General features: G+C 35.8%; 1 protein-coding gene and 1 long non-coding RNA gene across 2 annotated transcripts; one reads left to right on the top strand and one right to left on the bottom strand.

The window, feature by feature from the left end:
- Nucleotides 1–384: 384 nt before the first annotated feature.
- Nucleotides 385–9,500, bottom strand: LOC138331271 (NADH dehydrogenase [ubiquinone] 1 beta subcomplex subunit 8, mitochondrial-like). The gene is made up of 5 exons (XM_069278790.1): nucleotides 9,378–9,500; nucleotides 5,177–5,400; nucleotides 4,166–4,242; nucleotides 3,256–3,340; nucleotides 385–580 (listed from the first exon to the last, which is right to left on the bottom strand). Exons 1-5 carry the CDS (start codon nucleotides 9,478–9,480, stop codon nucleotides 518–520), a joined length of 552 nt encoding a protein of 183 aa, XP_069134891.1. The 5' UTR covers nucleotides 9,481–9,500; the 3' UTR covers nucleotides 385–517.
- A 6-nt stretch (nucleotides 9,501–9,506) lies between these two features.
- Nucleotides 9,507–12,075, top strand: LOC138331278 (uncharacterized). The gene is made up of 3 exons (XR_011209678.1): nucleotides 9,507–9,622; nucleotides 10,707–10,979; nucleotides 11,276–12,075. It is a non-coding gene; the product is annotated as an uncharacterized lncRNA (long non-coding RNA).
- Nucleotides 12,076–12,086: the final 11 nt, after the last annotated feature.

Below are 12,086 nucleotides of genomic sequence, written 5' to 3' on the forward strand. Positions count from 1 at the left end.
GAAGTTTTAGTTTTGTGTAATGGCCAGACAAAATTATAAGTATCTATTACTTTATTAGGACTTGATAAAAAATAGTTACTGCAATATAGATACCTTGAATGTTAATGTAATTTAAGTGAAAAAAAATATTGTTACAATGTATACAGTAACCTGGTATGTTTTTTAAGTTGAAAAAAAAAGTTAAATTGTGCTTAGCCTAATAATCTATCACATGGACCTGTACTTAAAAATGAACCAAAAACATTAAATTTGTATCAAAATATTAGTGGATATAATGCTAAATTTACTCTTTTATCATTCTAGTCCAAGGGAGGTTACTCTGATCTGTGATATATCACATCGTTATAAAATACACATTTATTTATAAATAACAACAACTCCACATTACATTTATTCACACTTTTTATAAGTAATTATGATATTTTCTGCCCTTAGGTACAGATATATAAAAGTTCACATCACAATGTCCTTAGTGATTAATTTAGAGTCAGTTTTTCACTTCTGTTGTTACTCAAATTTATTCTAGAGCATAGTTTGTCACTCTCCTTCCATTCTCATCATATGGTTTTTGCTTTGGCATCTGTAAATAAATCAAATTTATTTTAGTCAATGATATTCTTGATATGCTAGTCCTCCCTTCTTTTTTTGTGATCATAACCAAATTCATTGGAAGGCAGTCTTTGATGAATACGTTAATTGATTATCCCTTGAAACTGAATATCTGAAGGCGAAATGATAAAAATAATTTCAAAATCTATATCTTGCCAACATTATAGTTTTCCTGTATCATTTAAATTCATACACACCAGCTACACAACATAACTGTGAATAATCAAGACTTAACTAATAAAGTCTATACGTGATCCAAGAGGTTATTTTTTCTTCTTTTGGTACAAATCTCATTGCAGGTATACTTGTTAGAATTATGACTGTCAAATCAACATTTAGAATTCATTCTCAATCATGAACTACTCTGTAAAATGATGTTGTTCCATTAAGCAGAGTTATCTCCCTTTTGTATTGGTATTGCAGTCAAACTTTCTATAAAGGACATCTATATATGACAGATTGTGTATTTAGTTTTACTTTCTAACATATTTCTGACAAGAGGCCCAAAGGGCCTTAACGGTCATCTGACTACCTTGACAATAGTAAAATTAATTATATATGGTGTCACTTTGTCAGGATCATGTCAGGATCGTTTTCAATATCTTTCAACAATTTTTATTTCAAACAAGAGGCCCAAGGGCCTTAACATATAGGAAATTAATTAGATATAGTGTCATGGTAGTCATCTTCGATTTGGGATCAACCACAGATGTAACAATACTTTGTCGAGACCATGTCAGGATCATTTCATGCAAGTTTCAGCCAAATCCCTTCGGTAGAACTTGAGAAGAAGTTCAAAATGTGTTTTCAAGATGGCGGCTGTGACGGCCATCTTGGATTTCCGATCGACCCGAAAAATAACAACACTTTGTCAGGACCATGTCAGGATCATTTCATGCAAGTTTCAGCCAAATTGCACCGGTAGAACTTGAGAAGAAGTTCAAAATGTGTTTTCAAGATGGCGGCTGAGGCGGCCATCTTGGATTTCTGATTGACCCAAAAAATAACAACACTTTGTCAGGACCATGTCAGGATCATTTCATGCAAGTTTCAGCCAAATCCCATTGGTAGAACTTGAGAAGAAGTTCAAAATGTGTTTTCAAGATGGCGGCTGTGACGGCCATCTTGGATTTCGGATCGACCCGAAAAATAACAACACTTTGTCGGGACCATGTCAGGATCATTTCATGCAAATTTCAGCCAAATCCCACTGGTAGAACTTGAGAAGAAGTTCAAAATGTGTTTTCAAGATGGCCTCTGTGGCGGCCATCTTGGATTTCGGATCGACCCGAAAAATAACATCACTTTGTCGGGACCATGTCAGGATCATTTCATGCAAGTTTCAGCCAAATCGCACCGGTAGAACTTGAGAAGAAGTTCAAAATGTGTTTTCAAGATGGCGGATGTGACAGCCATCTTGGATTTCGGATCAACCCGAAAAATAACAACACTTTGTCGGGACCATGTCAGGATCATTTCATGCAAGTTTAAGCCAAATCCCACTGGTAGAACTTGAGAAGAAGTTCAAAATGTGTTTTCAAGATGGCCTCTGTGGCGGCCATCTTGGATTTCGGATCGACCCGAAAAATAACATCACTTTGTCGGGACCATGTCAGGATCATTTCATGCAAGTTTCAGCCAAATCGCACCGGTAGAACTTGAGAAGAAGTTCAAAATGTGTTTTCAAGATGGCGGATGTGACGGCCATCTTGGATTTCGGATCGACCCGAAAAATAACAACACTTTGTCGGGACCATGTCAGGATCATTTCATGCAAGTTTCAGCCAAATCCCACTGGTAGAACTTGAGAAGAAGTTCAAAATGTGTTTTCAAGATGGCCGCTGTGGCGGCCATCTTGGATTTCGGATCGACCCGAAAAATAACAACACTTTGTCGGGACCATGTCAGGATCATTTCATGCAAGTTTCAGCCAAATCGCACCGGTAGAACTTGAGAAGAAGTTCAAAATGTGTTTTCAAGATGGCGGCTGAGGCGGCCATCTTGGATTTCTGATTGACCCAAAAAATAACAACACTTTGTCAGGACCATGTCAGGATCATTTCATGCAAGTTTCAGCCAAATCCCATTGGTAGAACTTGAGAAGAAGTTCAAAATGTGTTTTCAAGATGGCGGCTGTGACGGCCATCTTGGATTTCGGATCGACCCGAAAAATAACAACACTTTGTCGGGACCATGTCAGGATCATTTCATGCAAGTTTCAGCCAAATCGCACCGGTAGAACTTGAGAAGAAGTTCAAAATGTGTTTTCAAGATGGCCTCTGTGGCGGCCATCTTGGATTTCGGATCAACCCGAAAAATAACAACACTTTGTCGGGACCATCTCAGGATCATTTCAGGTAAGTTTCAGCTCAATCCCACTGGTCAAACTTGAGAAGAAGTTCAAAATGTGAAAAGTTAACGCACGGCGGACGGCGCACGGCGCACGGCGGACGGCGCACGACGACGGACGAAACATGACGACTATAGGTCATCCTGACCCTTCGGGTCAGATGACCTAAAAATTGACTCATTAAAAAGGTTGAATCTTTTCTTGGTTACAGACAAAAGAAATCCAATAATAACAAACTTTTGATCAAAAAGTAAGAAATGGTATATAGTTAAATAACAAACAACTAAAATACTCACTACAGGCATCTGATTGTGTGGAAGAAACAATTCATTCAGGACTACAAATCCAACAAAAAGAAAGACGACCAGAAACTGTTTGTCTCTGAAACACAAAATGTGTATATTTCTGTTAAATATGTGTGACATACTTCACATAGTAACAAACATATACATAATTGTAGAAATGATAAATGCAAACAAAAAATCCTTTCATTACGTATACAAGATAACAGATTACCAATCATGCATGCATGAGTTGGTCTTACTGTTTTACACATACTTGTATGGATAATGCTTTATTAAAGGCCGTTAAATGCTCTGAAAGCATTGGTTTATGCTAGGTTATTAAAGGCCCACTACCTTTCCGAAACGGCTTTTCATTTTTAAAATGGGAATGTAAAACAAGATCGATAATTTTGTAGAGTCCTAAAAATTATTAACTTACCGTTAATACTACATTTATCATCACCTTCTGAACGATTTGATTAAAATAAATAAAATGTTTATTTTCATAACGCGGGTCGTATTATGTTTCCCGCCGTCGTTCTAAATACCACGCGGTAGTTGACTATCACTGCGCCAGACGGCAAAACAGCGAATTGACTCTTCACTGTTTTCATATATTACGCAGGCAATCTTGCATATGTTTGGTGTCGTAACCTTATGTTAGATCATCGATATGCATTTTCTGGTGTTATTAATGTTTTTTAAGAAACCTTTATATTTTGCTTCGGAAAGGTAATGGGCCTTTAACACTGGCAAAAGAACTGCTCTCTCCGCTTCCATTGTAAAGATTAAAATTGAAAAAAAAAAAAAAAATAATAAGTGACTACTCTCTGCTAAAAGTATTCCCTTATAGTATGAATCACACCCCTAAATTTGTTTCATTAATGGGTACCTGGTTACATGTTTGGTAGTAAATACTTACATAGATGTTCGAGAACCATAAAGTACATGTCCTTTACTGAACCTGGACTCGTAATCTCTGTCAAAATTATAGTAGGGCTGCAAACATAAAGTGTACATTTCATATAACACAATATTGTACAACCATGGTAAATACCATGCGGAATATGCAAACAGATGAATCTATTTTTTATTCAATTTTGAAAATGACACAATTCCTCTTTCTATATATAATTACTATAAATTTGAAATAAGCATTAACAGTTTAGTAATGACTGTCTTTTACAACATTTTATTTACGGTAATTTCTATGAAAAGCTGCAAGGTTTCTATTCATCATAATTTGCTTGTAATAACAAAGAAATAACTTAAACGGTACAGCTATTCTGTTTTCTAAGTGAAAGTGAAGTTTGAATTTGCTCTTCCAGTTGTGCCATTGATGATCAATTTGACATATATGTGTGTGTACATTATGTATATATATCACAACTGGTTGTCTGCCTTAACAGTTTTATTTTTGTTTAAACGTTAATTTCTTTTTTTGATTATTAAACAAGAGGCCCAGAGGGCCTGTATCGCTAACCTGGCTTGTAATGCCAAGTACTGTTGTGAATACTGGTTCATTGTTTCTTATTTATACAAGTTCTGTTTCCCTTCTCCCAAGGATGTTTGTGGCCAAATTTAGTTACAATACATGTAGAACTCTAGGACAAGCAGCGATTTATAAGATTTACCTCTATTTCCCCTATTGGGCCCGCCCCTCCTGCTCTCGGGGGTTAGAGGCAAAATTTATACAAGTTCTGTTCCGCTTCCCCCCAGGATGTTAGTGGTCAAATTTGGTTAAAATCCATGCAAAACTCTATGACTAGTAGCGATTTAAAGGAAATGTTGACAGACGACGGACGGACAGAAGGATGGACGATGGACGCCATGCCATGACATAAGCTCACCGTCCCTTCGGGCCAGGTGAGCTAAAAACTTTGTGAGTTTTAATTGATCATTGGGACAAGGCTAGTGTATAGAATATACATACCCCTGGTTCATTGTAATTCATCTTGAGTTCTGGATAATCCCATAGTTCATTGTTATCTCTATCCCACGCACTCACGCCGTCCAGGTCAGGGTAGTCACCACTGTCCTTTAAAGGTTTGTAGTCCTCAGGAATAAGACCATACTTTTTAGCTACAATTTCTTTTTCTCTTTCTGTCTGTGGTAGTTTGGCACTGGGTTTCCAGATATAGTTCCATGGACCAACATCTAAAGCAGTTAAGTAATAGCATTATTAAGAATATAAAAAATGTTCTCATTGGCGTTGTTTTTTTTGGCCTCATTTCAACTTTGGTTGTATGGATATATCCGCTAGCAACCAAAGTTTATCATACATTATGTCAATACATGGGTATCATGTCATTTTTGTATATACTATATATATGTTCGATATATATATGTAGTACTCCAATTATGTTAGAGGTAAAGCACAACAAGGCATTTTTGAAACATTATGTAACGTTGTGTCTAATAATTTCAACAGTCAGACAAATAATATATGTCTGAAGAAATCGGCTGAGCAGTTGACTTTAGATCTCGTGCTATGGGAGTGCAAGTTGAAGTGTGACTGGACTGTACTACATGTGTCAATCCATCCTTGATACTCCATGGTTTACTCACTGTTGTTATATCCACACCTGGAATATGTAACAGCAAAAGTGACCTGCAGCGACTTCCTTTGAAGATTAAAGAGGCAAGGTGACGCCCAACTTCAAAGCCACACATGCACAGTTAACCACAGTGTTGTTATTCAATTATTTTGATGTATATCAAAGAACCATACCTGTCTTATCTGTTGTTGCACAGAGGCTTCAGTTTTGCTATATGGCATGATATTACGACAGTGCAGTTATATATATATTTAGTAGCCTGTTGAATAATAATAAATTTGTGTTTAATTTAATTTTACTTTGTTAACCTATAGCTAGCTCACATTGAGCAGTTCACCATATACTAATACTCCAATAATGCTAGAGGTTAACAAGACGTGACACTTTTGAAACATTACATCATGTGATGTCCTGTTAGTATAACATATCCACCCCATCAATTCATGTAATCTGATGAAAAGGGTATCATAGATAATTTAATTTATAGACGAGTTGAGTACTAGGACTATTCAAATGACTGCACATATTGCAATTGCAAATGAAAATCAAAAGTTATACCAAATCATTCGTTGTAAGTGCATTATTTGATTACGCAAATATTGTCATCGATGTGGATCGACCAAAAACCTGGGTCGTTTTTGATTGTACAGTTTGACTGGTTGGATCTAGTTGTTCTTTTATTAATTAAAGACGGACCTGGTGATTTTCTATTGTTTTCAGACGAGCCTTGACAAAGACTGCAGGTCCGTCAGGATTTATACTTGAAATAATGATTTTAACAAACGGTCGAACCGGTTGTTCGGAATAATCGAAAACGGCCCTGAATTTAATCAACCAGCGACCAGGTCCAGTAGCACGCTAAATCTATAGCTAGATGTGACTATATAACCAAATCTGACAACACGTTATAGTGGACAAATGTAAACAAACAGGTGAGGTCTGGTCACATTTTTCTCTTGCAGTATGAAAGCATGGATAACGATACATGTAAGTCGTTGATATGATGATAATGTTTGCCTACTTGTTCATTTGCAGGCGACTTTCTAAAATTCCATCGTTGCAATTATTTAGTATCCATTATCATTATTCCCCGGTAACAAAATATAGCGAGGCGAACCAATATGGCGTCGTTGTGTCGTCTGCAGATAAGCATCCACCTGGTCCTCCTTCAGGTACGGTAAGCGACCTTTTTGTCAAGCTTTATGTTTAAGTCTTCAAAAAAAAATTTTTCACAAAAAAGACATCAATATGTGTATCAATATATATTCTAGCAGTAGTAGGACTCAAGATTCAGGCCACAGGTGCGCTTGGAGCATGCAGATCCCGTGCAAATTGACCATGTGCAAAAAGTGTTATAGTCGGCTCATGATCATAAACAAGATATATATGTGGCATATTTCAAATGGGAAATTTGGATTTCATATCTTTTTAATCAGAACATGAGGATGAATGGATACGAGTACCAAAAAATGCAACGACGGATTTTTAAAACTTCATCGGAAATTATCTTGGATCATTGGACACGTTGGGCACAACCCTGCACATGAGTAATAGTTACCCATTTGAGTAACAGTTACATGTTTGAAGTAATCAATAAGTTAACCAAATAAGTAATGCTGTGAAAAGAAAACACATAATGTTGTTTTAAAAATCATTATCAAAAAAGGGTGTCATAATTTTTAGAATGTCCTACAACTGATCTAGGACTCTATGTTTCTATGGGTGAAATATCAAATTCTGTTGTCTAACTTTGTTGTAAGATGACAATTTAGGTGCTCTCCATTGACTACAGTGTATAGCCATCAGGGAAATTCAGTCCAAATGCCATGGTTGAATGAGTTTTACCTGTGTCCTATTTTTTAGCACCATAGTAAGCAATGGAGGTGGTTTAGTTTGTGACTCTTACCAAAATTGAGACAATGAAGTTTGTTCCATTTTGATTAATAATGTACTAAGTTATGTTAGTAATGGTGCCATGTCAAATTCATTACGCTCTTTTTTGATAAAAAAATTTAAAACAGCTTCATGCATTTTTCTTGCACAAAATTCCTCATTTGGGTAACTTATTGGTTACTCAAACAGGTAACTGTTACTCAAATGGGTAACTGTTACCCATGTGCAGGGTTGTGCCCAACCTGTTGGATGACAAAAATATTTCGTTTTGCCGATTCTCAAGATTCGTCATTCAATTTTCGATGTGTACGCTGATTTTGTGACCAGGTCAGTCACTTTTAGTTTACATTTGTCCACTATTATACGTGTTGTCAGGTTTGGCTATATTGTCAAATCTAGCTATATAGCCAGATTTAGCGTGCTACTGGACCTGGCAACATAGACTGCCATTGGTCACTGGATACTGGATACAGTCAGCAATAATCGAGTCCTACTAAAGACCTGAATGGACCTGAACGGGACCTGAAGGAGGACCTGAACGGGGTTTTAGAGTATTAAATGCATACATATATGTAATATCTCTTTGTTTTCTGCTACTATATATATTAATACACATCTTGATGTCTTTTTTTTGTGAAAAATTTTTTTTGAAGACTTAGATCTAATTATAAAGCTCGACAAAAAGGTCGCTTACCGTACCGATAATATGGCGGACCTGAAGGAGGACCTGAACAGGGTTTTAGAGTATTGAATGGATATATATAAGTAACATCTCTTTGTTTTCTGTTTGAATATATATAAATACACATATGGTTGTAATTTTTTACAATATTTTTTGAAAGACTTAATTATAAAATTCTCCAATATAAGGTCGCTTACCGTAACAATAACATGGCGGACCTAAGCCGGACCTACGTGCTTCGTTACTTTAGTTATAACAGATAAGAAAATTAAAATAATAAAAAAAATAAATGTAGAACTTTTAGCCATGTTTAATGTTTCCAGACTCAACGATGAGGACGTAGTTCTACACTGTTGGAGTCCATTTTTTTTTTAAATTTGTTCAAATGACATGGAAATAACAATTTATTACAAAATATACTAATACCATCAATATGCAACTTCCATGCATAACCATGCCCTAACAAATGTTTGCCCTATCCTACCTATTTATGTGAGCTATATAACCAACCATTATTTTCTATCTTAGATTTATGCATTGTTTTCAAATTCCTTGTCCATGCATGTTTTCTTACTCGTTGAATTACCATACTCTCTCTTTTTAACTGGTAAATAATTATTGTTATTTGAATAATCTGGTGTAATGGTTTTGACATTATCAATTTCACTAAATATTGTATTTTTTTTTTGATTTTGGAGCTAGATCTACTGGTGTACTTACATTACATTGAACTAGTGTACTTACATTACATTGAACTGGTGTATTTATATATAAATTACATTACATTGAACTGGTGTACCTGAGAGGCTAATATTATCTAATTTAGCAGCTTTTGAATCAGATATTATATATAGGCCTATATATGCATTTAATACTCTAAAACCCCCGTTCAGGTCCTCCTGCAGGTCCCGTTAAGGTCCATTCAGGTCTTTAGTATGTCTCGCAATAATCATTGTTATACTGAACCAAACCCTAATTTGATTCAATTAATGTATGATTACCACCACTTGCAGCTGCAGAAACTGGTGTTGAATGAATCCCTCTCTGTTGTAAAGCTGTTTTTATTAGTCGATTGGCCCTTGAGAATCCTCGAAGAGAGGCCATTTTGCAAGGACATTGAAGATCTCTTCAAGGGGAATAACTCTATTCAATCTTTTTCGACAGCATCCTGTGATGAGACTGCTTTTATTTTGTGTTGTCGAATTGCAGTGGCGTAATATGAACACCTGCACCGATATCGACAAGGGTAGGAACCTCTTATTTATCTATGGAGATAAAAGGAAAAGGAAACGTGCGGTTAATTACCAACAATTAGGATATGTGACTAGCTATAATAGCCAATCAGCTGATAGATAGGCTAAGTGACACATGCAACTCTAAACTCATATGCCCATTTGAAAAGGATTGGCATCTCGTTCCAAATTTTCTGTCTATCTTAAAAGTTTATTTGCTATATTAAATACAACGTCTAATAACTGAAACTTTAATGTAATATCGAATTACTGGAGTCTCATTAATAGTACTGCATGTCTTATAAATATGTCTTAAATCTTTTTTCTCTTCATCCCAGTTAACGTTTCTTGCAGTGAAAAACTGAAATAGATTTTATTCAATCTAATTCATCATCGTTGGAGACCCAGGTGATTGCACTACACTTATCAAACGTGGGACAGCTCCATCTCAGAGCACCACTTCAATGACATCACTCTATAAATAGAAACCAAACATAACTCTTTTAAAATGGGACCTCTTTATGGATATCAATTTTTATCTTGTTAAATATTATGTACAGCTTCTGTGAGGCGCATGTTACCTCCAAATTCATTGGCTACAAAATCAACAGGAACATCTGTCAGGTATAATAAGATGATGGCACTTGAAGAAGTGTAGAGGTATAATAAGATGGCACTTGAAGAAGTGTAGAGTGTAGAGTAGTGTAGTGCGATCACCTGTGGGTCTCTGACGATGTCCTGTATAAACCATGGGTTTGATTCCCAGGTTATTATTGGTGTCTTAAATTTCCAGCACTTGTACCTATAATTTCCCGATTTTGTGCAAAACCAAAAATATTATATTTTATTTGTTTACTTAAGGACAGAACTGATAAATAGTTTTTGAGTAGGCACCGATTTTACAGGGTGGTCGGGTTACCGGAAACACAAATATTTTTTTTGAATGGCCTAACTAGCCCAATGATACATGTACTTTAACATGTTAAACTTATATGGTATATTCAACCTATTCCTGTATGTGTAATCAAATTAAGACATTAATAAACCAGCATATCAAACTTAATAAAATATTCATTTTTTTTAAATTTTCATGTACAGGTATGGCCACAGAAGGTGTTCATAAGAAGATTTGTTAGACCACCATAGTAATTTGTACCTGCGATCCATAAGCTCACTGAAGCAATGTTCAGCTCCGATCTCGCATATGCTTCTCGGTTTGATGAAGATAATTGGGGTAGTCCCCCTAGCTACCTATCACTAAACACCCAGGTCATCCAACATCCGTGGAAGCTGTCTACTGACATAGACTCTCTTCATGTGGACTTCATCCTTATTGCAGAATTCTCCGAGCTTGAGGGGCCAAAACCTGTCGTAAGTTAGCCATAACCGTAATGGCAGTAGTGGCACCATTTAGCAATGTTTGGCGATAGATTTTGAAAATTTTAACTGGTGATGAAACAAATATCTTTAGTTTGTAAAGGTTATTAGTAAATTTATTTTCCATTCAGAAAGAATCTTTATACGATGGATGATATATGAAATTCAAAAATATATATACAGATACTACTCCTTGAAAAGAGCTCTAAATTTGAACAAAACTTTATATTCAGATTCTGCTTAAAAAAGCTTATAGATCAATAAATAACAAAAAAACCTCAAATTTGCAGATAACCATTCCAAAAGATGGTGCTGGATCATTTGATGTGGGTGAATTTGCAGTACGAATTATGTCTGTTGATCAAGCAACAGCATTGCCTGGGTATGTACAAAAGCTTAAGGTAGTTTACTGAAAAATGGACCACAATGTGAATAATTTACCGTTTGAAGAATTAATTAATACAGGCCTCAACCTATCACTCTTCATACAGAAGCAGATAATCCTGCACACAGGAGCAGATAATCCTACACATAGGAGCAGATAATCCTGCATACAGGAGCAGATATGCATACAGGAGCAGATAATCCTGAACATAGGAGCAGATAATCCTGTTCAAATTTAAGGGTGCAGATAATCTTGAACACGGGAGCAGATAATCCTGAACACAGGAGCAGATAATTTTATACTGAGGAGCAGATAACAGCTGTGATTTCAATGTTATAAGATTTAATGAATAAAAATTAAATATTTTTAGGGGAAATTACAAAAAAGTGAGTCTGGCATTGTGCCATTAGTCTTTTAAGTTTTACTTCAATGCTGATAATTTTTTTACTCAGTGATCTCATCACTAGTGGCATTCTAATGGTTCTTACACCAAACACCTGACAATTAATCAGAAGTTGATGACATATAAGGAGACAATTGTGTTGGATATTTCCACAGGTGGTAAGCTAGTTCCTCTGGCTCAGAAATAAAAGATTTGAAAGTTAGGCCAATGCACATGTCCTTATACTAATTGTGGATTTCTAACAATGTGCATCAACTTTATATTAAGCATTCGTTGGTATGTACAACTGTAGGCTTTCTTTTCCAAAAATAAA

This window comes from Argopecten irradians, chromosome 1 (genome assembly GCF_041381155.1).
Source record: "Argopecten irradians isolate NY chromosome 1, Ai_NY, whole genome shotgun sequence".
In the NCBI taxonomy this organism is placed as follows: Eukaryota; Metazoa; Mollusca; class Bivalvia; order Pectinida; family Pectinidae; genus Argopecten; species Argopecten irradians.

Coding starts and splice junctions, on each gene's coding strand:
- LOC138331271 (XM_069278790.1), bottom strand. CDS start 9,480: ATGGCCTCTCTTCGAGGATTCTCAAGGGCCAATCGACTAATAAAAACA. Junction 5,401..9,377: donor TTCTGCAGCTGCAAGTGGTG/GTAATCATACAT, acceptor TAACTGCTTTAG/ATGTTGGTCCATGGAACTAT. Junction 3,341..4,165: donor TATGGTTCTCGAACATCTAT/GTAAGTATTTAC, acceptor TTTGTGTTTCAG/AGACAAACAGTTTCTGGTCG.